This window comes from Mya arenaria, chromosome 5 (genome assembly GCF_026914265.1).
Source record: "Mya arenaria isolate MELC-2E11 chromosome 5, ASM2691426v1".
Lineage (NCBI taxonomy): Eukaryota > Metazoa > Mollusca > Bivalvia > Myida > Myidae > Mya > Mya arenaria.
Window position 1 is genome coordinate 99807 of NC_069126.1, and position 27748 is coordinate 127554.

A 27748-nucleotide genomic window follows, 5' to 3' on the forward strand; every position below is an offset into this window, starting at 1 on the left:
GAAAAATAGACCCCATGACGGGCAAACATTTTAGCATAGTACGTTTCATGAACCAAATGACAATGAATCTGAAGATGCTTTTCCAATACAAACATATACTTGCATTCATTGGGATATTAGTGCCATACAAATTGAGCCGGACGGGGAAGCATTGCTCTTGCATACATCTAATGGCTTTAATGGTGATACAGACACGAAGCAGAAGAAAATTGCGTTAGCACGCATCATCCGTGATATTAACTTACATATATTTTTTTCTGACCTAATATTTTTTTTAATACATGAAATTAAACATTAATTCCGAAGACACTGAAATATGTATTAAAGGACGCATGTGTACAGTTTCAAGATTGCTGCATATTGAACTTTAACAATGTTTTAAATTTTAGTGTTTGCCTTAACCCAGCCCTGAGTCCGCTTATGGACTATCATATAGGAATTTACTTAAGCGAACGGGATCAAACAACTTAGTGTGATGTTATAGCTATCCCACTTTCATACTATCTAACGTCTACGACGTTATTTAAAATACTCAACTTTCGGAACCAGATTAACGGCTCTCCTCTCTATCCCTACATCATTTTCAATCACGATGTCATACAATCCGAAGTCGTCTTGATTTAAAACCGTTATATTTATCTTGCAAAGGAATCCTTCAGTAGGCAATGTTTTGTTAAACACTATTACGAATGTATTTGTCGACATCATCGTCGTATTGAACAGAATGGATGAAGCCACTGTGTCATTTCCCTTTTTTTTCAACACTGACTCTTGTCCCAATAGTGTTTGAAACAAATTCCACCTGCATGGTCGCCACTTTACCAAGCTGCGCTGCCTTTTGAACAGTCTGGTGAGTTGTTGCAATAAAAGGACGAGCTGTAAAGAGCATTACAAGTTATCGGGTGATATATCAGAACCTAATAGTCTCATTTGAATAGAAACGTCATATTTTAAAGAAGAACTATATATTCATTAAACACATTATGTTCATTAATGATGGCATATGTAAAACAATAAATTAAGAAATTCATACATTTCTTTTATAGCATGCACAGGAAACTTCCGCAGAAAAACAATGTAATAACATCTGGAGAAACAAATTTACAAAAATGCACAGAAGTGTTCACTTAAAAACATAATTTAATTCATTTGAAAATAAACAGGCAACCTAATTTGAGAAAAGATACGACCCATCTTTGACAACTATGTAATAGATATGGATAAACCTCATTATTAATCATTATTTACCTCACATATAGTGTTGATACAGTATACTAACAAGCTTGTTGAACTAGCAGGTTAAATAACGACATTTGTTTTTTATACTATATATTCTTGTGAGCTTAATGTACACAATGCTGAGGCATGCAATTCTAAAATAATGAAAGCGTGTTTATTTTTCCAGAGTCAATTATTTCAAAAAAAAATAAGGAAGAGTTTCGGTGAATCTTCCTATGATATCCATTCGAGTTATTATAGTTGAAACATATTTGCCGAGCAACAAAATAAATGTTTATGTTAAGTACGATAAATAATTATGTATTTTAGTTTTATTTCTATTCAAATATATGGTATCCATGTTAGTGTAACCAACAAATTAACCTCTCGATATTGTGCTGTTAACTTTTTCTCGCCTCTAAAAGTGCATGTTTTTAAGGAACACAATTATGTGTTTTCTTTGTTTTTGTTTTAAATTCAAAACGTCAAAGACATATTTTAAATCAGACAAGCTCACACTATAAACCACGATTTACTGATTAGATAACATTACAGGAGCGTTCTGATCACTTGTGTCGTGTTCCTCGTTAGTGTCATGAAAATGTTGTTTTTTCATACAGTCACACACGCACTATGTTGAACATATAAATAAATCACATATGTTGGCATGACCGCTGATACATATGCAAACGTGCACATTTGAGCATGCTTCAATGTGTACAATACTATACACAATTCAAGTGTACAACAGCCTTCCAAGAGCCCGATCATATTATACAGTATACGAGAAAACTGGATTGTGTACTTACATTTTACGACAAAAAATACTTGTCCCCGTCCAGCATCGGGGTTTCTGCTAAAGTCTATACCGTTGTCCACCCTGCATGTATATATCCCGGAGTGCTCGTACCTTAGGTCACTTAATAACAGAACTGGGGATCCCGGAAATGACCTGAGAACATCACTTGATCCCGGCCACGTGTGATCCCAGGAGACATAGGTGTAAGAGTCAGGCACACCAAGTGGACCACACCGGAGTGTTGTAGATAATTTCTCTGTGGCGTTATGTGCAAAGACTGTTACGTCGGGTTTGACTGCAAAATTCAATAAGAGATGTTAAAAGCTGTGTATAGTGCACCGGACTTCATACGTCATGTTTATCTGGAACATATTTAATATATCATTTATTTTTCAATATTGCTATTGCTCTGATACTGAGATTCCCGTGGCCTTTTTCTGGATGACTGTCACATCGAGCTCGTCTGAAACAACTAAGATATGCACTTTCAACACAACGTAATTAGTTATACAAATTCAAAAGATGGCGTAATGTTAACTTATCAAAATATGAACTTACCTACTACTGATGAGCCATTGCGTATTCATTTATTAAGTATCCGTTTACATTAATGTCGTCTTCTCTTTCTCCGATAAGTGACTTACACAGGCAAGATTGAGGACTGTGTCTGTTTAATTGTTGACTTGCACTTGATAACAAGCTAGAAAATACTTGATCCCCTAATATTACGTTCATCTTATTGGAGGTAAAGTGGTAAGTTCGTTAATCGTCTCTCTCCAAATATATTTACGAAGCAGTCCTTATACTAAGAGTACAACTACCTGGATAATACAAGAGACGCCCCCTTTTTTCCCTTAAAGGTGTTTTGTGTAAGTATTCCAATTATACAACGTTCTTTTAGTTTTTGTATTACATTTATATCATCTATAGATATTGACAGGACAGTACTTAAGCTTTACATCTAGCCTTACTCATATTGTACTCTTCTACTCCGTTTATAGCGGAACACTTTACCGTTCTGGTTTCATCCATAGGTACTTTCAAGCCAGTAGTCGCACTCAACAACTAGCGGGACAGTGCTACATTTATCACCCCATATTCCTAGTGTTGCGGTCTGCTTGCATATCTTGGTATTGTCTACAGATAACAACAAGAAAGAACTTTAACTGAACATCTGCCTTGACCGTTATAGATGTTTTGTGAGTGTACGTACCGGTTTCATGTGTAGATAGCGACAAGATAGTACTATCACTGAGCCACCAGCTTGGCAGTTCTGGGGTTATACTCTTATGTCATGTTATTTGCTTTACAGTTGTAAGTACTGTTGTTATATGTAGACATATGTTTTGACAAGGCAGCACTAGAATCTGACAACTAGTTGGACTACTGCAATTTTCGTTACACTTGTACACTTTGATATTGTCTATAGTCAATGACAATACAGTACATACGTTGCACACCTGAATGGACATAACTGGTATTATCCCATCTTATACAGTTTTGGTGATACATGTGTACGTCCCACGATCATATATAGCTCATGTTTATTCAATGCTTACACTCGACCAAAGGCAGGACGGTAATGGACCTCTTCCCCCGATCCTGGTATTGGCGGGTCATTTGTACGCATTGGTAACGTATACAAATGTTTACAAGACAGTACTTACATTGGACAACTAGCTGGACGCTATTGAAATTATCCCCTCCTATTCCGTTATTGGCGTTACACATATACGTCCCGGCATCATCTCGGCTGACGGCTGTAATGCGATAATCCAGACTTTTGTTACCAGTCCCCTCCAGAAGAAACGTCCGTCCGTCATTTATTTGATACCATGTTATTGTAGCAGATGGTTTGCTTGATACAACACATTGCAGAAGTCCTGGCTGAGTTTCAGTCACAGTTCTTGGTAAGGTCTTCACTACAGGGGCATCTGCAATATTGCACATTGCAAAACCGTAAAGCTGCCGAGAAACAAAACCTTCAAATCATTTTTACACTTATCTATTGCAGTGCCACACAACTTTTAGTTTTATGTATTTCGGAATTCTAAAAAAAGGTTCAAATGCCATGTCAAGTACATACAAGAATTAAATCGTGGAATACTGTATTCGTTTCATTATAAACCAATCGGTTCTTAATTTTTGCTTAGCTATGACCGGTTGAAAATGAATATAGGTGAAATGTCTGATTTATGTGTTGTACCTTTTCGTCAAAATAACATCAATAATTTAGTGTATGTTTTGCTTGTGACGGATAAATTTGATATTGAGGAGACTATTCAAACCGGAAAATTGCAGCTGCAGACGTGTCATTCAATTATCTGGTTAGAAGTACGGTGTCTAGTATGCATATGCAGAACAACAAAACACATGAATTTACTGAATAACCGACTATTCCTCGTTACACAGCTTTATAACTGACCATAAACTGACATGATATGCTCTTGGCTGAGCAAAAAATAAGCTTCCATTTAAACATCGATTGATGAGTAGCTGAAAGCAACTGAAAGATTCATTTTATAACTGATATATATATATATATATATAGAGGATATTTGTTTATTTCAGTGTAAGATCGTATTTTATTTCACGAGTGTCATAGAAAAACATATTTTTACGAGTGGGGAAGCTTACACTGAAATAAACAAATTTTCTGTTTCTTTTATGGTTATTTTCGGAGTTTTATTAGTTTTTTAATTTTTTTCTTAATTACCCCCTTTTTTGAAAAGGGTGTTATTTACGCCGCTATCCGTGGGGCGCCCCTCACGCAAAATTATAGCTGTCAACTTTAATATTTCCGGTTTGTTGAGAAAAAGTTCACTGCTATTCATTCTTATAGTTTATTATTCGCTCGTTTTAGTGCAAAGCTTTTATGAACAGTTATCAATGAAGTTTTATAAGTGCACAAATGTTCCAAAAAATAACGAAAACACTTTTATTTTAAGCGGGGCATGAATACATAACCAAATTACTACGCCGCGATTTAATGAATGAAAATTTTTAAGGTCAAATGTGTTAGCAAACAAATGCGGATAATTATTGGATTTTAAACATTTTTCTTAGATTTAGAGTGTGTTTTATGAAACATGGATATTCAGTCATCTTACTGTCAGAGATCAGTCTGTTTTGCTTGAAGACAAGTCGTTTTCAAGATAATGATGAGGACCACGCTAGTTTGTTGACATATTTTGGGGCGAGGGTGGGGTAAAAAATATCAGATTATCTGTAAATTGTCGTTTGAATTTTCAGGGAAGCTCGTTTTACGTATTACAACGACAAACAGTTCAAAATACATATGGACGATGATATAACATTCCTTTTATGTTTATGTTCGATCAGTTGTTTTCGTCTGTAATTTGTTTGGTATGAAAGCAAATGTTCGAACATTCAGCATCATGATCAAGAAAACGTTTGAAAAACGGGATAATCGGTAATAAACGGTAAATTGTTAGCTTCAAAATATATATTTATTTAAATTTATAAAACATTTCTTTAAATTTGCCAACATTTTCTGGTTCAAATGGAAATGTTCTGTTTTGATCAAGGGGAAGTAACTACAAAGGATTTTAAAAGTAGTTCTAAAAGTTTTCACTCCTTATTTTGCATTGATATTTGTTATTTCACTGATAAAACCCCATATTTTATCGAAAAGCATGAAAGAAAAACAATTGCATAGCATTTCTCGAGACTTATACATTTAAGTAATGAACGAGTACACTCACATGTAAGATTTAAAGATTTTTGCTGACTGTTTGCTGGTGTACTGCTTACAGCGTTTCTTGCACTGCATGAATACACGTCAGCATCGTCGTCTCTGGTCGGCGTTATTGTCAGCGTCTGTGTCGTCACAAGACCGTAGTATTTTCCAATTATGTTCGTTGGTGTTCCCGTTCCAGCAGTAACAATGACATTGTTATGGAGCCATGTAATGGCAGCAAAAGGATTTGAGGTACCAGATTCGCAAGTAAAAGTTTTACTTGAGCCATCAGCCACAGCTGTAAAATATCCTGTTAGCGTAGCAGTCGATGGAGGAACTGAAGACGCAAGCTGATACATAAAATTGAAGCTTTTCATAAAAGTCATGTTTAAACGCCAGTTTCCACTGTAATGTTTTGATTCAAGCTTAGTCATTCGTAATATTTTGTGATGCAAGGCGGACTTACATCATGTAGTTAAACATGATGTTTTACTTTGGTTGTTTTTACGATAATTTTACGGTAAGGCCAACACTCACGGAAAATATCTAAGGCATCTAACATTATAGAACACTATATAAATATATATATTTATAAATATATGTACTATACTACTTGAACATTACAACTGATTGATTTGTTGTGGTATTGGCCGTTGGCCATTACTAAGAAAAGCCAAATAAGTGTTTGCTGAATATTTGCAAAAAAAAGAAGTGTTTGCTTAATATTTGCAAAAAAAAAGAAGTGTGACCTTCGTTAGAATGTCTAGTCTATGTATGTTACAAATTACTTTGCCAATAACAAGCTTATCGTATATCTTACACTGGACATTGAGTGTGACAGAAGCCGTACGCGGTGAGGACAGTGTCTCGTGGTTTATTGAGCAAGTTAGTGTTTTCCTATTGTCCGCCCTATCTACTACCTGTGTGTAAGTTTCGGACACGGAGAAAGTATTGGATGTTGTGTTCTCCACTACTGTCGGTTTGCTGACTGATGTTGCCGTCTCTCCACCTAGACTCCAGCTGAAAATCACTGCCTTAGGCCGAAAACCAGAAGAAATACATTGGGCAATTTGTATGGAGCTGGAGCTTTCCACAACAGTTTCCGAAACGGTCACAAGCGGGGTAGTGGGTTGGACTGAAGTATATGCACAGACAAACTATAGCGTGTACAGTGCAGTATAGGTCTACAACCGGAAAACGTTCGACGGGCTGGGGAAAACCAAAAACATTTACCAATAGTATATACGGCTTAGCTGAGACTGAAATGCGTGCTTTGTTTAAATTAGAATGTACAAGTACCGACTACCTAGCTTTTCGCTTTCATCGGACATTGTAAACCCTGAAAATTTTCAATTTTTAATGATCGACCTTGCGATAATGTTATTCAAATAATAACTGCATCTGATTTGATAAGCCAAAAAGAAAGAACGCGAAGTTACGTTTATGGAAGGGTTACTCATTTTTTAAGGTTTAGCAATATGTTTTTAAATAAACTTACGTTTAAGAAACAGTTTCACTTTAGTAATTCTAAAGAGATGTGGCTCCCCGCTGTATGATGACTGACAAATATACATTACACCATCATCAGAGCTGGTAGGTGTGAACGAATAGGACCTCGTGACATTGAATAGATCTCCGGACACCACGTTGGGAGGACCTGCTTGCAGGGGTGTGGAAGTGACACTTCCACGGTACCAGTTTACCGTCTGCTGTGGGTGGCCGCCTGCAGACAGGCAGGTTAGCGTTAGTTGTGTGCCTTCTGTTCCACTTACTGTAAGCTCGCCCTGGGAGACGCTGGTCGAATTGTATATATTCGGAAGAGCTGGTGGAACTGAAATATATGATTTCAAATATATCTTGATATCAGTATAATTTAATTATCACTTTTACAATGACTGTAATATCCGTAATATACTACTAGTATAATAGATGAATTTTTTAAATTAAAAGCATTTAATAATGAATTTTGTATGGTATTTTGTACGTAAATATTGGCCTCACCCTAATAAAACTCCATATCTGATCGGACATTCATGTTCGTTTAGTATGGGTAATATAATATATTTTTTAAATATGAAGTAATGTGTATGAACGTATTCAGCTATACTCTTTTGTTGTCGATTTGTACAGGGTTTTTTCCTTTCTATATTTTCATCATTTAAAAAGCAAAATTTATTTTCAGTTTCAGAATTAAACTATTAATTGCAACTTATATGTTGTTGTATGAATGATGCAATTAAAAAATACATTATCAGGACTTAATGTGAATGTAACTTATGCCATTCGTTAGAATTTAACATTATTAATCTAGTTCCATTTTCTAGTTGATATTTTATTCTATTATAATGTTCCAAATGAGTCCGTCTGTTAATATAACTGACCCAGTTCATATTTGTAAGGTCTTTTCTTTTGTGAAATAAAGAGTCTAATACTTGTAATCATTGTTTTTGTTTCTTAGTGGTGCTATTTTCGAAATTGTATTCCCTGTAGATTTAAGTTGTTTTTGGTGGAGTTTCTTCGCTGGGAAAATATTTTTCCCTTTCTTGCAGGAAATGAAATTCCCTGTTAATTTATTATTTGTGGTCTTTGTTTATGTTTGACAGTTGTTATAATGCAAATTAATATTGAATAATTTGGCCTTTTCAAATTATTTAACATTATCTTTGATATTTATTTATATAAATAACCTAATCCAGTTACTTGTGTGAACAAAATCACTTTGACGCATAGATATTTTAAACAAAGCTAGTATGATAAAATGAGTTCAATGCTTTAGAGGAATAGTTTCTTTTAGGCGAATTTATTCTTAAATTAATTAGGAGAGTACGCCGTTTTATAATATTACTCACACAAGTACTACTGATAATAAAAGTTTTAATTTCTGAAAAGTTTGGAAGTGTTTTTGTGTCTTATGCATATGGTAATTTCCATTGCTTGGATAATTTCATTCTAAGCCTATCTAGGCCGCTATCATATTCAATGCTGGGCTATAATTTCATCCAAGCTCATTGCAGATTTGGTGAACACACATTTGCTTACACTCTGATGAGCTTCCACCTGCCAGCAACTCTTAGACGTTAATGTCAACTCAGACACAATGAAGATTTACCTCTAGACAACAACTGGATATCACTTTTAGAGAAAAGAAATCATTTAGCTGTTTCAAGTGTTTTGTGTCTTATTAAGTCTCGCTGACTTATTGGGATAACGGCAATACATAACTGATGATAAAGGTCATATTTGTTTAATTCAACACTAGTATCACACTTTGACTTCATTTAAGGTGTTAATGTGCATACGCACGAGCTATATTGGCTATTAAGTTATATTTCTTCATACGCAGCAGTAGATCATGCCCGCCACAGATTTGCAATGAATATCACATACTTATGTGGAGGTATCGTTTCCTTTTCTGGTTTGAACACACATTATTCAATGTGTATTTTTTACTATTTTATTAAAAGGATATTCCTAGTTATATCAATTGTATTTTAATTTAAATAAATTAGTTGTGTTTCGCGGTCAAATTCAATTCGGTCGTGAGGTTGAGTTTATTTTGCATTTATTAGTTGGGTGTCACTTATGAACAATTTCGCGTGTAAGTTTCAGCTTTCAACTTAAACGCTGATAACACTTAAGTGGCATACTTTACTACTATTTCAGCAATATTTTAGGAGTGTGTGTCTTAAATTAGTTGTTTCATAATATTGCAATATAGTTGTGTGAAAGATTTTACGTTTGTTAATGTTTTTCGTAGAGTTTGTACGAGACTAGGATGTTAATAGGATCACAAATAATGTTAAAGGAGTCTCACAGCAAAGAACAATCTTCGCACAAATAATAAGAAAAACACCTGGTCAAAAAACATTCATGCTTCAAATTGTTATGTTTGCACACAAAAAACTCTACCCCATAAGGCTAATCATTGACACAAAGAATGTTATCGAAACGATTTTTACCTGAATACCTTTCTATAACCTCCTAAACAAAACAAATCAATATTTTCCTATGGTATTATTTTGGAAGTCTCAGTGAAGCACTCAGGAATCCGATTAACACATACAGCCTGAACTAGCAACATGAACACAGTATGTTTTGGTAACAACATGCCTGACGAAAATGGAGCTCACAGACTTGGTCGACTGGCCGAGGAAAATCAGAAAGTAAACCCCCGTTTTAGGGAAAACTCAGAAATCTCTGCCCGTGTGTCACCCAGATTTACAGGATTTGTCTCGTACTAATAGATGTCGAGCCTTATCACCCATAAGCTCTTTAACAAAGATGTATAGAAAATATATAATTTTTTATTAGTCATGTTTACGTACTTTATCAAGTTATCTTTGAAAAGTCTTTGCATTAGGCGCTCTGATAAGTTTTCTCAAGTTAATGCATACTTTGATAAGATTTACCTTTTGCGTTTTATCTTTATTTAGGATTGTTGAGATTAGAGTGAGGTTTGTGCACATAAACTTGTTTTAACCCCCAGTAAATTAACATTTTACCTAACAATTCTTGGTAAACATACCAATTTTTTATCTATAGTATGTATGCACTGTGCTGTTTGTGGAGTTTTGTGCTGTTTTTCTATGTTTCTTGGTTGTGATTTTATGTTCTGTCTTTGGCGTTTACACGGATACAGCGTAGGACAGCTGTGAGAAGCAGCTCATCTTTCTAGTTTGGAATGTTAACGGTTTATGTTCAAAACTTGATGATAATGACTTTCTAGATATTATATTAAAGTATGACGTATTGTTACTTACTGAAACTTGGAATCATAAACACAAAAATGTTAATATAGAAAATTACGAAGTTTTCTCCTGTCCGAGACCAAAATATAATAAAAAAGCCAAACGTTATAGTGGGGGTATCGTCATATATTATAAAACTAAATTTAGTGGTCATATAGAGTTAATTAATTTAGATGAAAAGGGAATCGTTTGGATAAAGCTCAAAAAAACGTATTTTGGATCATTAAATGATATATATATATATTTATATATGTTGTTGCTATATACCGCCTGAGGATTCTAGTGTATATATATAAAAAAAATCTCCATTATTTGAGTTCGATTTTTTTGATAAGCTTGAAGATGATATCCGTCTTTATTCCCAATTAGGTGATATTATAGTTTGTGGTGACTTAAATGCTAGAGTAGGTCAAAGATTAGATTCTGTTGAAAATATTAATCTTCACCGTTATGTTGATTTGCCTGACGATAATGACGTACCCGTTGGTTTACCGTTACGACAATCATTTGATGAATCGTCAAATAATTTTGGAAATAAATTATTATCACTGTGCAAGCAATCTAGTTTATACATTATGAATGGCCGTATTGAACCTGGGCATTTTACTTGCTATAATTTAATCCGTAATAATGTATCAGCAAGTGTTGTTGACTATGTTATATGCAATAGTAATCTGTATTCGTTGTTTAATAACATGGTTGTTAAACAGTTATCAGAATTTTCGGACCATTGTCCTATTTCGTTTACGTTACAGTTGAACTATAACAGTATGTGTAATAATGTCCAAGATGTTGTGTACGATAAAATTGTATGGGAAAATTGTAACGTTGACTCTTTAAATGATGCTTTAGACAATAGCAAAATTCACTTTGATAAATTAGTAAATGATTTACTTTCAAATACTATAAATGTTACGACATGTATAGATAACATGTCAGATATTATATTTGATATTTCGTCCCGTCTTCATGGTCGACAATTCTATAATAACTCATCTAAACCTAAAAAAGTTAAAAAGTCTGGCTGGTTCAATCGTAACTGTAAACGATATAAAGATGAGTTCTACAGATGTAAACGTTTATTTAATTCAAACCCGACTGCTGAAAATAAGATTATATTTTTAAATGCTCGCAGATTGTATTGTAAAACTAAACGGCCTGCAAAGTATGATTTTTACAACAAAGAAAAACAGACGTTATCTTTGTTAAGTAAACAGAATCCACGTAAATTCTGGAAATATATTAAGAAATATAAAAGGCAACAAGTGCTAATCCTATTGAGATAGAAATCAATGAATTTTTGATCATTTTACGAATGTATCCAGTTCCCCGCATTCTAGCACTTTTGGTGATGAGGATGACGATTATTCAAATGAAGAAGTGAATATTGAAATGTTAGATTGTCCGTTTTCCGCTGAGGAAATATGCAAAACTATATCCATGTTAAACAGACATAAAAGTGCTGATATCACAAACAATGTTGCTGATTTTTTTATTGATAGCAAAAATTTTATTGCACCATATTTAGTTGAATTATTTAACCATATTTATGATACGGGCGAATACCCTGAGTCGTGGACAAAGGGCATAATTGTTCCAATCTTTAAGAAAGGAGATAGAACCGATCCCTCCAACTATCGTGGTATCACTCTTGTCAATATAATGGCTAAAATATTTTCTCTTACTCTACGTAATAGAATTAATGATTGGTGTGAAAATGGAAATATTTTTAATGACACACAATTCGGATTTAGAGATGACCACAGCACATCAGATTGTATATTTATATTGCATAGTATTATTCAGAAGGTTTTAATGAATAAATCAAAATTGTATTGTGCCTTCATTGATTATGAAAAGGCGTTTGATACAGTTAATTACGAGGCTTTATGGATAAAACTATTAAAATCTGGTGTGAGTTGCAAAATGTTAAGAATGATCAAATCAATATATATGAATGTCAAATCGTGTGTACGCAACTGTAGAAATATGGAAATATCTGATTTGTTTATGTTTCTCTTGGTGTAAAACAAGGTGAACCACATTCTCCATTATTATTTATTTTATTTATCAATGATATTAGTGAGTCGATTGATTTTGAAAACTTAACCGCTAAAGATATAGAATTGTTGTCTGTATATATGTTGCTGTTTGCAGATGATATTGCTCTTTTCACTACGGACCCCAATAGCTTGCAAGCATTGTTAGATAATGTTTATACTTATTCTCATAAATGGGGTCTGAAAATTAATGTAAATAAGACAAAAGTGTGTATATTTGAAAAACGTAAATCCAGACACATGTTTGTGTGGACAGTGAACGGTGAAATCATTGACCGTGTTGACTCGTTTACATATCTTGGAATTAAATTCCATTACACTGGGAATATGAAATATGTTGTACAAACATTGCATGAACAAGCACTCAAAGCCTATCATAGTCTATTGTCTATATTTAGCAAAGTTCATCTGGATGTTAAATCTAAACTAAAACTATTTGATTCACTCATTTCCCCCATTCTGATGTATGGCTCTGAAATATGGGGCATTTATAATTATAAAGAAGTTGATAGATTACATCTTAAATTTTGCAAACACCTGCTGGGTGTCAAACCTCAGACTTCTAGTGCAGCAGTTCTTGGAGAACTGGGTAGATCTCCATTGTTTGTTAAATGTAAGGAACGTGCACTAAGGTATTGGTTAAAAATAATGAAAAATACTGATAACCCTATATATATGTTTTATTCCGAACAGTTACAAGTTGTACACTTAAATAGAAATAATTATTGTGCTTTTGCTTTAAGAACATTGTTAGACAACATGGGATTCAGTGATACCTTCACAGCTTTCAATAATGATGTTAATTACTTACCTCTGTTCAAACAAAGATTGTATGACCAGTATAAACAGGAGTGGAACACAACTGTAGCTAGCCAGTCAAAACTAGATTTTTATAGACTATTTAAAGGTGAGCTTAAATTTGAAAAATATATTGATGTTATTAATAATGATTATATTAGAAAAGAAATGTCGAAATTGCGTTTGTGTTCTCACTCTTTGGAAATTGAAACGGGCAGATATCTAAATATTGATAGAAATGCTAGACTTTGTAAATGTTGTAATTTGAGAGTAGTAGAATCCGAATACCATTTTATTTTATGCTGCCCACTTTATCGTAATTTAAGACTAAAATATTGTATAAATGTAGCATTCCCGACTATTCAAAAGTTTATTAAGTTAATGTCGTGTGAAAAATCAAAAACAATTAGAAAATGTTTCTAAATATATTCATCATGCTATGCTAAATAGACAAGAACAGCTTGATAATATACCTGCTTCTTAACTTTTGCTTAATATCTATCTATATGTTCTTTAAAAACATGTACTCCTTATAACTATATATGTAATTGTGTTGTAAAAAATATCATTCGGCCGTCTGTACAATGTTAAATATGTTTAATAGCCAAAGGTATTGTTATATGCTGATTTGTCAATAAACTTTGAAGTTGAAGTTGAAGTTGTTTACCCAGTGCCACCAAACCGGGTTTATGTTTAAACTTTTTGCTACTGAGCGTGTTCTGTAGCTTTTTGCATAAATATTGATACAAATGTATATTACATGTTTATGTTCTTTGAAGACAAATCAAAACAAATTTGTCGTTCATATGATGAAATTACATAGTAATAGAAAATTTTCACTATAAAAGTTTTATTTTCAAATTTAACAATCGTTTGAATCGATGTGAACTAATCGGTTCCCCAAAGCGGAAAGCCTTCACATTAATATGCGTACGAATAATTCGTGCTTATAAATCGCCGTCTGGCAGTTATTGCATTATAAACAAGAGAAAATATTGCCACCTTATTCGTTTTACTCAAACGTAGGAATTAATATTGAAATAAAAAGAAAAATAGGTCATGGGAATCTCTTAAATGTGAGAGACATGCCGAGAGTAACAATAATTACTATTCTCTTGTGTTTATATTAAGACGATTGGTTATTCTTAGGCAAAATATATTTCGAATAATGGGTAAGAAAAAAAATAACAAATCAAGTTAACATGAAAGTATTTCGGAGCTCTATCATATTCAACATTATAAACATTGATAAACCAAAAAAAAATAAAGGACGTGATGAGCATAGCTAGGATTTCATGAATATATTTCATCCATTTTTAGTTAAATGTAACAGATTCTTCAATGCATGATTAGTTTTTTTTAAACGATCAGTTATTCCATTTGAATGTCCTAACTTGAATATCTCAAAGTGACTTTGTTTGTCAAAGTGGTAATATTAAGGGTTCTATAATTATATTTAAGGTGACAAATATAAATTTAAATACAATTATTCTTAGCAATTACCGGCTTTCAACACTACGAGAGCAGTTTAAGACATCCGTTTCCCCGTGCAATATCGGTTTACTTAAACTTTTGCTCTCCAAGCAGATTTTGTAAATGGTATCGCTTTTATACTTTCGAAGGGTTGAATCAGAGACGTTTGTGGAGCAAGAATATTCTACTTCTGTGGGGACGACAAAAGGCTCAACAATGTCGACTTCTGCAGTGATTGAGGCCTCCGATTTTTTAGACAAGTTTACCAACCAAACCTGATATCGCAACATAGATGTGTGTGTGTCCATCAGAATAGCATATCGAATTATTTTGAAAATATTGAAAGCCAAACATAAAGTGAGGTGTTCATCAGCTCTATATCAGGCAAATCATTAACCGCGACAAATGTCTTGAAAGCTCTCTATGCGACTGTGTAACGATAAATGGAACATCTATATATCCTTTGACCAGTCAATGTTCTCGGCGAAAGTTATAGTGAAAGAAGAGAGTATTATGTTGGAGAACAACGGTGTAAACATTAAAGTTCAATCGATATCATGACATCGGTGTGTGATAAAATAGATTTAAATTAGAACTAGGTTCAGGAGATAAAACTCTCAATGGTCTGTTGAAAATGCTCTTAACATGTTTATAGAACAAGATGTGCAAGGTTTGTTTACTAAATGCATTTCAGTTGATGTTGATTTACCCGGATTCCTCGTCCTGCAGCAGAGCGAAATGCAACCGGCCGATTGGTATGTGAAGTTTATTACAACCAAAGAGTGGATTCCAAAGTCCTCCGTTATTCTATGGACATTCGAATAGGAGGGATATTGATACGCCAATTTAAGAAGATGACAGATAACACCCTTACAGGACTCAAAATGCATTAACAGATAAGAGGCGAAATACTGACCAGAAACTATTAAAATTTGCGTCCAAGCAAAAACAGTAAAGAATGATCTACTATTGTTGTTGAACTCAATGGCTATGGCATCGTCAATGTGTTCAAGTATTCAATGCTTCCATCTAGTAAGCACAATTAATTAACTATTCCGGCTTACATGTAACTTAGATCATGTTTTAACGCATGATGATCATGACCAAACAAACATAAGTATGCCACAACAAGTATCTACCTAAACAAAAGGCCATGTAGACGTTTTTATGTATAATATATTAGTTCTCCAAAACATAAAATATCTCAAGACAGTAACGTTTTCGGTACACTCCATTCCGTTTTGTCCAGTTGTGTAAATGAAGCAAACACCTCAGTGTCTTGGAAAATGCTTAGAAAATTAAAGCGGCCGTTTATGTTAAGGTGGAACGCGACTATGAATTTTTTTTCGAGTTACTGTCTGAAAATTGGTATACGAATAGAAGAGCAAATGCCCAATCAGGGACTGTTTTTACATTTTCAATATTCGGAACAGTTTTGAAACTATGACTCCTCAAAATATACCAATGACGTCATTTTTTAGACGTCTGTCATATTTTTGCGTTCCAGCTACAATAACCGATAGTTTCACCAAATCTTCATTTACCGCTAAGATATTTAGACCTCAAGTGCGTCTTGTGAAAACTTTCACGCACATATATTTTTCGTTCTCTTGTTTTACGTTATTTATTTAAAATTCGTCTTTAACGTTTTTCGCGGGAAAAACGGCGTCGTGTTTCGCTGAAAAAAGTGCGCCTTTCTTTAATTCTTGAAAAAACTGCTCGTTTAATTTTTGATTTTTTTAATTCATATATTCAATGTTTTATTACAAATCGCCTGATATCAAAAAAGGGTATCTCACCGACTTCGTATTTGCGCAGTATCAAATAATTTAACCCCTATACCTGTTTCTTTTCATTACGTATTGTTTTAAAACGTTTAGCATGACGTAAATCGAGCTATTATTTACAAGATTTTAACCGCGTGTTTAATAACAGAATGCACAAAAACATTAAATTATTGGTGAATGCTAAAATATTTACTGTGATCTACTCTAATCTCATAATGTAAAAATACCATGTTTTATGCTCATTTCTCTCAAATCAACTCGGTATTTCTCATAAGAACCTTTGTTTTCGACAAGATTTCTGCATCCATGCGTCAGATCACACACGACCTTACTATCATGGAAGTCAAATAGACTTATTTTATTTGCATGTAGAATGTAAGCTTTTTATTTATACTTATATATAGCTATATCCTACCTATCTAAATATGTTGACAACAATATGCTATAATTTTAAACTGTACTATTATTGTATATGATATTATTTATGTTCTATGTCTATCAATGTTTGAATATATTATGAATATGTCCAGCCATGGGGAAAATTAAGATATTGAGTTGAGTTGAGATGGGAGAGTAAGTGTGCATTTTTAAAAAGGTACTATAAGCTCATTTTGTTAAGGGTTGTTATAGCTTACAGAGCAAACACAAGCACAAAACGTACAATAAAGTCACGTACGCAAGCACGCGTAAAAACGCACCCCACACACCATCCCACACTCAAGCACGCGTGCACACGCATGCATATATGCGCACGCGCTCTCGCTCTCGCACACACACACACACACACACACACACACACACACACACACACGCACACAAACACAAACGATCATACGCACGCCCATACACATGCACGCGCACACACACGTTCTCACACACATGTACGCTTTCACACTCCGGCATGTATGTACACACGCTCGCTCGCGCACACACACACACGCACGCCCGCACGCACGCACGGACACGTGTACAATACGCACAGCAGTGACATTGAGTGCGGGATAAGGTAATTATGTTGGCTCCTGTATCATGGGCATTGAATGCATCGCCGAAAGTTGTCTTAGAATTTGCTTGTACGCACGAGAAGCTTTGATTGCGTGGTAAAGTCAGAAAAACAAAATAACTCGTTATGGATTAAAACAAACAATGCATTTATTGACTAAATTAAACATTTTACTGCACTAAAAACATTAACTTTAAGATCATCATTTTGAACATATAGTTTATCATAGTGTGTGTGCGTGTGTGTGTTTGTGTGCGTGTTCGTGTGTATGTGCGTGCGTGCATGTACGAGTATGTGGGCGTATACGTGCGTTCATGTGAGTGCATTTGTGTGAACTATAACATCCGTTAATAAGATGAGATAATAGAAACATTTCAATGTGATCATTTACAATCAGTGCAAACACAAGTATTAAACACAATTACGATTTACCACAACTAATACTATTGTTTTAATATGCCTTTAAGAATAAATACATATCGAAAACAATGGTTCTTATGAAGAATACCGAGTTTAATTTGAAAGAAATATGAGACCATAGTAAATCATTTAGCATTCACCCAAAAAAATAAATCATTTTTGCGCTTTCTACAATTAAATAAACAGTTACAATCTTGTAATCAGTGAATAATATTTTGTATGATTTTATTATTAAGTAAGAAGTAAAGGTTTATCAGTCAAAATAAATGTTTGCTATACATGTGGAATATTGATTTGAATAAGAGTTTCACTTTAAAATTTTAGTGTGTTTTAAATTAACGCCGATTGACCCCGTTATATATTGACCACATGAGTCATTTTCTTTCTGTTCAAAGAATGACCGATCATTTTTTAACGTCAAGAATTGACCATCCTCCACCCCTCCCCAAACCGTTGCGTAACAAATGACCCTCGTTGAAAATGTTCAAGAGTTATATTCACTACCAAACTTAGTCAATAATATGGTTACCAATATTAGTGGAATTTATTAATTGTGTATGTTTTTATTCAACGATAACCGATTGACTACATCAAACTTAAATTCAAAACACGGAACTCTATAGTCGCGTATTTTATACAGCTGTATACTATTACATTTTTCTCCGATGTAACAGAAGAAAACTTGGATGATTTTAAGGGGGGCTGCACCCCCTCTACTGCCGGGATCCGTTTGTGTTTATTACAATGCAGATTTCTGTCGGTTATCATTTTTTGATTCGATAGTTATATTTTGTGAATGAAAATAGTGTCACACACTGGATTTACTATGCTTTTGCTTAGTTTAGTGCCTTATAACTGCAGATCGCTACTGATACTTATTAAAGAAATTGGTAACTAATAAAGCAGTAGAACCGTTTATTGTTGTGTTATTAATGTAGATGTAAATATAAAAAAAACACTAATCAACATAGTAACAGCTCATAGCATAGTGACTGGAACGATTATTGATGTGTATTATCAAAATATTATAATTCGGCAAATGAGATTGATTAATAATGAGGAAAGCCTCTCATTAAAATAGCCGCCTGATTTAAGTCATTGATTTATAAAGCTGGTTATTCAGCGCCCGTCTTGTGTGGAATTAGATATTGTGTGCAACAACAATAACAAATATCCCTTACATAAAACTGATCAGACACTCTAAGATTTCTAATCTTTCCATTTAATAAACAAAAACAATTCGATTAACGTCATGCTAAACGTTTAAATACACTATGTATTGAAAAAGAAGCAGGTATAGTGGTTAGATTATTTGATACTGCGCATAAACGCAGTCGGTGAGGTACCCTTTTCTTGATATCAGGTGATTTGTAATAAAACATTAAATACATGTATTTAAAAAAAATCAAAAATTAAACGAACAGTTTTTTCAAGAATTAAAGAAAGGCGCACTTTTTTCAGCGAAACACGACGCTGTTTTTCCCGCGAAAAATGACGTTATAGACGAATTTTGAAACAATAACGTTCATTTTTTTTTCAAGATTCATGTTAATACATAAATAAATAAATGTTCTTAATACTTGAACAACTGCATCATATGTTCGCTGTGAAAATACACTCTTGGCTATATATTTTATCCAGCCTTTCCCTTGAGTATGTCATACTATTGTAAACCATTTCTTAACATACCTGCTATCATTCTCACTTCGGAGCAATGGAACAGGTTAATACAATACTTAGAAATCGAATGCGGCTATCTAGATATGCAAATAGGAAATAGGACGTATTTAAAGCATTTGCTTGATCGGTTATTTGTAGATGCTGACGCCTTGTTAGACATAATGTACATACGCTTATAGATTGATGAGACAACATAAGTAATCATTATAGTAAATGTATGTTTGTTGTTTAAATACACCTTAAGCTATATGCACGAGCGAACTTGTAATTGAATATGTTTAACTGTGTTTACCAATTTTAAATTATACCTGCTATGATATATGCAAAGAAGACATGGAAAATAAAGTCGCATACCACGGACAATAAGGTTTTGTCCTGTATTCGAACACGTATACGTTCCGCTATCGATAACCTGAACACCAGTTATATCAAGGTCCCTGTTATTACTGGCAAAATGTAACTTTGGGTAGTCTGCTCTAATATCAGATCCCTTGTAGTTATATACAGTAGGAAGTCCATAGTCATCGAGGGGTGGTCCCCTCCAATGTGGCTTGTGTATCTCAGACTGGCACAATAACGTTACCGTTGTATTTACAATGGCAAACAATGTAGTTGCCATCATTCCTGAAAGTGATTAAATGATAACATGACTCATTATTTGCCTATACAAACAATACAGTCGAACCTCGCTATGTCGACGTCGGATAAGTCGACTTTCCGGTTGTGTCGACTTTTTTCCGGTCCCGAATAAATTCCTTCTTATTCTATATAAAATAAATCTGTTTGTGTCGATTTTTTTATCTCGACTTTTTCGCTATGTCGACCTCGTTTTTCAGTCCCAGTGGTCGAATTTCACACATTTCCTTTGTTCTTTATGTCGAACTGTAGATCGAGACGTAGGTGTGAAAATATTCATGACGGTTTGCGGCATGTTGCAAAATACCGTGCGTGTCAATATAACAAACTGTCATAATTGGGGGATACAAAAATGTAATTGGTAAGTGCGAATAATTAAAGTTGTTTGCTTATGTATTTAATTAAAGAGACCATTATTGCTCAAGTTATTTGGTATTGTATAAAAAATGAACATTTTATTGATTAGACATCATTCCCGAATGGGAACAAAAAGAATAACTACAAAATATCAAATGTTAGTTCCACTGCTCTGGTCGACCAATTCAGAGAAGGACACGGTATAAAATCTTACAATGTACAAATGTATGCAATTGTGGTTTTATATGTTTTGTGTGATCCATAAACGTAAAAAATGACACAAATAATTCTTCTTTTGTTTCACTTTATTTACTATAATAAGTTTGCTGTTTTCACGACGAAAATATTAAATAAGACCGTTCAATTGTGGATGTAAACATCGTACAATCCAACTCAAACGTGTTGGGATTGGTGATATTTTTTTGTAATTCGGATGAGTCGACTTTTCGTTATTTCGACTTTTTTCACTAGGTCCCGAAAAAGTCGACATCACGAGGTTCGACTGTATAATCTAATTGAACACCTTCCTTTGAATATTACAGCTAATGTACAAAACAACCTAGATGGTAAAAACGAAAATGGCATGTATTTGTCATACCAAACCTGTTTTTTAGCGCAATTTAAACTCAATTAACTAGATATGACACCTACGACACCAGATAGGAATTCCGATTAGTTGATTAAAAATATAATATGAAATATTATCTTTATTTATATAATAGAGGTTTATCTCTGTTTGATAGATTATTTGGTTTGCCAAAACACTGTTCCGTTTTGAGCGAAAACGGACTCAAAATTACTTTCTTTATAAATTACATACGTTTCTGTTGAAATAGAAGAAAGATTAAAGGTAGAAATAAATTTACCATTGAACGTCAGCTCATTTAAACTTTCACAACAAAAATATTTTGACTGACATAGTTATCTTTGAAAAACATCTTAAATATTTTTACTTTATATTTTATGTAACCGTATGCATATACCATGGTATTTGCATTGCTTGATGCACAAATCTGTGTCAAACATTTAGATATTTCAATAAGGCAGGTATAGGTTAACTTCCTATGAAAAACATTTTCAAAAGCAATCCATTTGGTTGGAGAGATTTTTAAAAAGAAATGTTCCGTTTTTTTAATATGTTTTAGCAAACAGCAAACATTTTAATCGTTGATGTTTTCTGTTTAAATTCGCATCGGTCTTTGCCACTTTTGATTTGGGGGTTTCTCATTTTAATGTTAACTTCTTTCTTAATAGTTTGAATTTAGACCGTTAGGAATATGTAGCAGATGTATTAATTTTACATTAATTACACATTATTTGGTGTAATAAAACATTAAATACATGTATTTAAAAAAAATCAAAAATTAAACGAACAGTTTTTTCAAGAATTAAAGAAAGGCGCACTTTTTTCAGCGAAACACGACGCTGTTTTTCCCGCGAAAAATGACGTTATAGACGAATTTTGAAACAATAACGTTCATTTTTTTTTTCAAGATTCATGATAATACATAAATAAATAAATGTTCTTAATACTTGAACAACTGCATTATATGTTCGCTGTGAAAATACACTCTTGGCTATATATTTTATCCAGCCTTTCCCTTGAGTATGTCATACTATTGTAAACCATTTCTTAACATACCTGCTATCATTCTCACTTCGGAGCAATGGAACAGGTTAATACAATACTTAGAAATCGAATGCGGCTATCTAGATATGCAAATAGGAAATAGGACGTATTTAAAGCATTTGCTTGATCGGTTATTTGTAGATGCTGACGCCTTGTTAGACATAATGTACATACGCTTATAGATTGATGAGACAACATAAGTAATCATTATAGTAAATGTATGTTTGTTGTTTAAATACACCTTAAGCTATATGCACGAGCGAACTTGTAATTGAATATGTTTAACTGTGTTTACCAATTTTAAATTATACCTGCTATGATATATGCAAAGAAGACATGGAAAATAAAGTCGCATACCACGGACAATAAGGTTTTGTCCTGTATTCGAACACGTATACGTTCCGCTATCGATAACCTGAACACCAGTTATAACAAGGTCCCTGTTATTACTGGCAAAATGTAACTTTGGGTAGTCTGCTCTAATATCAGATCCCTTGTAGTTATATACAGTAGGAAGTCCATAGTCATCGAGGGGTGGTCCCCTCCAATGTGGCTTGTGTATCTCAGACTGGCACAATAACGTTACCGTTGTATTTACAATGGCAAACAATGTAGTTGCCATCATTCCTGAAAGTGATTAAATGATAACATGACTCATTATTTGCCTATACAAACAATACAGTCGAACCTCGCTATGTCGACGTCGGATAAGTCGACTTTCCGGTTGTGTCGACTTTTTTCCGGTCCCGAATAAATTCCTTCTTATTCTATATAAAATAAATCTGTTTGTGTCGATTTTTTTATCTCGATTTTTTCGCTATGTCGACCTCGTTTTTCAGTCCCAGTGGTCGAATTTCCTTTGTTCTTTATGTCGAACTGTAGATCGAGACGTAGGTGTGAAAATATTCATGACGGTTTGCGGCATGTCGCAAAATACCGTGCGTGTCAATATAACAAACTGTCATAATTGGGGGATACAAAAATGTAATTGGTAAGTGCGAATAATAAAAGTTGTTTGCTTATGTATTTAATTAAAGAGACCATTATTGCTCAAGCTATTTGGTATTGTATAAAAAATGAACATTTTATTGATTAGACATTATTCCCGAATGGGAACAAAAAGAATAACTACAAAATGTCAAATGTTAGTTCCACTGCTCCGGTCGACCAATTCAGAGAAGGACCCGGTATAAAATCTTACAATGTATAAATGTATGCAATTGTGGTTTTATATGTTTTGTGTGATCCATAAACGTAAAAAATGACACAAATAATTCTTCTTTTGTTTCACTTTATTTACTATAATAAGTTTGCTGTTTTCACGACGAAAATATTAAACAAGACCGTTCTATTGTGAATGTAAACATCGTACAATCCAACTCAAACGTGTTGGGATTGGTGATATTTTTTGTAATTCGGATGAGTCGACTTTTCGTTATCTCGACTTTTTTCACTAGGTCCCGAAGAAGTCGACATCACGAGGTTCGACTGTATAATCTAATTGGACACCTTCCTTTGAATATTACAGCAAATGTACAAAACAACCTAGATGGTAAAAACGAAAATGGCATGTATTTGTCATACCAAACCTGTTTTTTTGGCGCAATTAAAACTCAATTAACTAGATATGACACCTACGACACCAGATAGGAATTCCGATTAGTTGATTAAAAATATAATATGAAATATTATCTTTATTTATATAATAGAGGTTTATCTCTGTTTGATAGATTTTTTGTTTTGCCAAAACACTGTACCGTTTTGAGCGAAAACGGACTCAAAATTACTTTCTTTATAAATTACATACGTTTCTGTTGAAATAGAAGAAAGATTAAAGGTAGAAATAAATTTACCATTGAACGTCAGCTCAGTTAAACTTTCACAACAAAAATATTTTGACTGACATAGTTATCTTTGAAAAACATCTAAAATATTTTTACTTTATATTTTATGTAACCTATGCATATACCATGGTATTTGCATTGCTTGATGCACAAATCTGTGTCAAACATTTAGATATTTCAATAAGGCAGGTATAGGTTAACTTCCTATGAAAAACATTTTCAAAAGCAATCCATTTGGTTGGAGAGATTTTTACAAAAATGTTCGGTTTTTGTTTTTTAATATGATTTAGCAAACAGCAAACATTTTTATCGTTGATGTTTTCTGTTTAAATTCGCATCGGTCTTTGCCACTTTTGATTTGGGGGTTTCTCATTTTAATGTTAACTTCTTTCTTAATAGTTTGAATTTTGACCGTTAGGAATATGTAGCAGATGTATTAATTTTACATTAATTACACATTTTTTGGTGTATGCTTAGTGCTGCTATTTTTAATTTATCAAAACATCTGGTTAACATTTCGATTTTTGCTTAGTGTAGGCAAAGAACAAATACGTGATAAATGCATACTTATGGCAGGATTTACTAAATTGTAAACCAGTTATCAGACAACGTTCATTTTCAACGAGGGTATTTTTACACGTGGGAGAAATGAAGATGAAACATAATGTTTGAAAACGTTTTTTTTTTAAAAGGATACTTTTTAAATCGTGGTTTCCTTCGAATAATTGGACGGATTAAAAAACAAAAACATTATAAATGATTGCATTTCGTTATATTATCATTTAAACTGTAAAATGAACAGCTTTAGTTGAAATATAAAATAGACGAAACTAAAAATAATAAAAGAACAAGTTTCCTATCTGCTACTTAGAAGAGATTTAGGTAATGATAAAAATATTCAATTAAAAATGTGAAGACTAAATGAAAACCCTGGCATCATTGTTAGGAAAATTGGCTTGCAATTTACTTTTAAACAAGCTATGTACTTGACAATGTCATAACTATTCCATATGTTTAAGTGTTCGACAAATAAACATACAGTGTAGTTTCGAAAAAGTAAATACTATCGTCTGTTTAAATAATGGAATCATTTTTAATCTTTTGGTAAAACTTCACCACGTTAACCTTTCACACAATTAAGTCCCAGCAACTTTATAAAGTACTTGGTTTTCCACCCAATGTTGTTTTTTGTACCATTGATATGGATTCGGTAATAAAAATATAACACATTCTGGAATTACTAATATTTGATTAAGGAATATGATAATTTTGTATTTAAGGTCAACTCATGTTGTGCTAACTTACATATTTACTTAACAAGTGGAATATAATTACACAAAAAGCTGTATTCGAGCGTTTAAATTCCATTTATGTAATAGTTAAAAGACATGAAGTAAAATATCAATGATTAAGAGGTTTGGGTGAGCGTGGCGGACAAGCCCTTCATAGTCATTCAGATTTTACTTCAGTTAATCTAGCTGACAAAAAATACAGCATCATTGGCTGACACATCTTCAATGTAAAACTGTCATTTTATTGCCGATAAATACAGATTGTGTTCTAAAAGCAGAATGAATACTTAGATGATATCCAGTAAAAATATTTGCATCAAAACGATATACTTTTAACGAATACTGCTTTTTTGAATATTGAAATAATATACGGCAAGATGACATCATAATATGTTGTATGTTCTTGTAAAATCGTTTTTAAACACATGAAGGATTAAACATCTTACAGAATATTATTTACGAAATCGAAAGGAAATATCACGTTTACCTCTGTGGATATATGGAAAATGAGCTACTTTATTCAGATAATGCAGGGTGATTTATTTTCTGATCAATGCAGAAGAAGTGTGAAACGTTAAGAAAATAAGCTTGCAAAGATTCCAGATACTGTTTAGAGTAAAAAACACATTATGTCAAGCTAAAAAAATCATTATATAAAATCAAAACATCATGATGTAAAAGTAAAACCTTGTACTTTAATGTCAACACATCAATTTAATTTTGTAAAGTCAAGATATCTTGATAAAAAATAAAATATTATATATCTAATTATTACAGTTGTGCGATATATCTAGTCCAATAGCTATCACATATCTAACCCGATGATGTGCACTAATAGCTAAGTTTCCGTTGGTAAATAGTCAATGAATAGAAACAAATGTCTATTATAGATAATACATTATGATGATGAACTCTCTCAATGTAAACATTAGTATTGTGGTATTTTTTTAAAATTAATTTAGTGATGATATAGATTGGAATACAAATTCTACACGCTCAATATCATGAAAGTGAACGAGCTATTTTTAATTATTATGCAAACCGAATAGAGAATATTCAAATGTCACTAGTTACCTCAGACATGTATGGAGATCAATGAATGGATCGAAAACAATATTTTGCAATAAATCCCTTCATTCGGTGTAGTTATCCATATCATTATGTGCACTATACAAAGTCATGAGATCATGTGCATACACTAACACACTTCTATTAGTATAACATTTGATTTAAAACACACTTGTACATTGAGGAAATTTAATTCGCACATTCAGGAAGATTAAATAAGTTTGTTCTGCTGTTTGTTTATAGCGTCACCCAAGCGGAGGGTATTTCTCTATATCAAGGCTTATAGATGAGATGACCTCAATGTAACGCTAGCGTTAAAATACTAACTTTAAATGTGTTAAACTTGTGTAAAGGTAGACAACCACTGATAACAACCATATCTAAGGGCAACAAGTTTTAAAGTACATGTTTGACATATTCTACTGATTTGACATCCATTCATTATGATTCCTGGCCTCAAGAATATCTCCCATCTATATTAGTAAAGTATTATATTCATTCAGAGATATTGTAGTGTTATTTGCATTATATTAGTGTTTTTAGGGTAAGTGCAGCGCCGGCTGATCGTTTGTATGTCAGAGCTCCTCTAAAGGATTAAAGTTAATAAGCTTGGCGATTCCATTGACGTAGGCATGAGCCTTAAAGCTGCACTCTCACAGATTTTTTGTCTCGGAAAGAGCAAATTTTTGCGTGAATATCTGCAAAGCAATGATATAAGATTGCTGACAAAAACTCAGATCGTAGTTATCATTTTTTCGTTCGAAAAGTAATGTTTTGTGGCATAAACCGTTACTAACTGTTGAAGAAAAAAGCATAAAGCATCTTTTTTTAACTTAGATATAAGAATCTGCGATCTAATTTTCTACCATCAGTCTTATATAACTGGTTTCCATGGATTTTCGCAAAAAATTGGCTCGTTCCAAGACGAAAAATAAAAAAAAAGTTGTGAAAACGTTCAGTCTGTGAGAGTGTAGCTTTAACACAAAACACTCCTACTGTGGTGATACAGCAGTCAAGATTGTTGACGTTAATATCTAAACGCTATTAGTGTGTTCAAATTGTTTTTAACTGTTTTATAACGATTTTTAAAGCTTACTCAAGCGCACCGAGAAATGTCTGTCTCTTCCTTAAATCGCGCTGGTGTCACCAAATTATCTTTATATCAACATCATTCTCACTCACACCGACTGTGATTCCAGGATGTTAAAGTCTGCCGTAGTTTACTACATACTTCC

At 33.3% G+C, this 27748-nt stretch overlaps 1 protein-coding gene and 1 long non-coding RNA gene across 2 annotated transcripts; both read right to left on the bottom strand.

Moving 5' to 3' along the window:
- Nucleotides 1-576: 576 nt before the first annotated feature.
- LOC128236117 (hemicentin-2-like) lies at nucleotides 577-20166 on the bottom strand. Its single transcript, XM_052950975.1, has 7 exons — nucleotides 20041-20166; nucleotides 7216-7548; nucleotides 6538-6852; nucleotides 5743-6054; nucleotides 3685-3951; nucleotides 2028-2312; nucleotides 577-876 (listed from the first exon to the last, which is right to left on the bottom strand). Exons 2-7 carry the CDS (start codon nucleotides 7289-7291, stop codon nucleotides 743-745), a joined length of 1389 nt encoding a protein of 462 aa, XP_052806935.1. The 5' UTR covers nucleotides 7292-7548; nucleotides 20041-20166; the 3' UTR covers nucleotides 577-742.
- A 54-nt stretch (nucleotides 20167-20220) lies between these two features.
- On the bottom strand, nucleotides 20221-26701 carry LOC128236118 (uncharacterized). The gene is made up of 3 exons (XR_008261258.1): nucleotides 26520-26701; nucleotides 22667-22936; nucleotides 20221-20310 (listed from the first exon to the last, which is right to left on the bottom strand). It is a non-coding gene; the product is annotated as an uncharacterized LOC128236118 (long non-coding RNA).
- Between the last annotated feature and the right edge of the window lie 1047 nt (nucleotides 26702-27748).

Coding starts and splice junctions, on each gene's coding strand:
- LOC128236117 (XM_052950975.1), bottom strand. CDS start 7,291: ATGTATATTTGTCAGTCATCATACAGCGGGGAGCCACATCTCTTTAGA. Junction 6,853..7,215: donor AGTGAAACTGTTTCTTAAAC/GTAAGTTTATTT, acceptor CATATACTTCAG/TCCAACCCACTACCCCGCTT. Junction 877..2,027: donor AGTATTTTTTGTCGTAAAAT/GTAAGTACACAA, acceptor TGCTCTTTACAG/CTCGTCCTTTTATTGCAACA.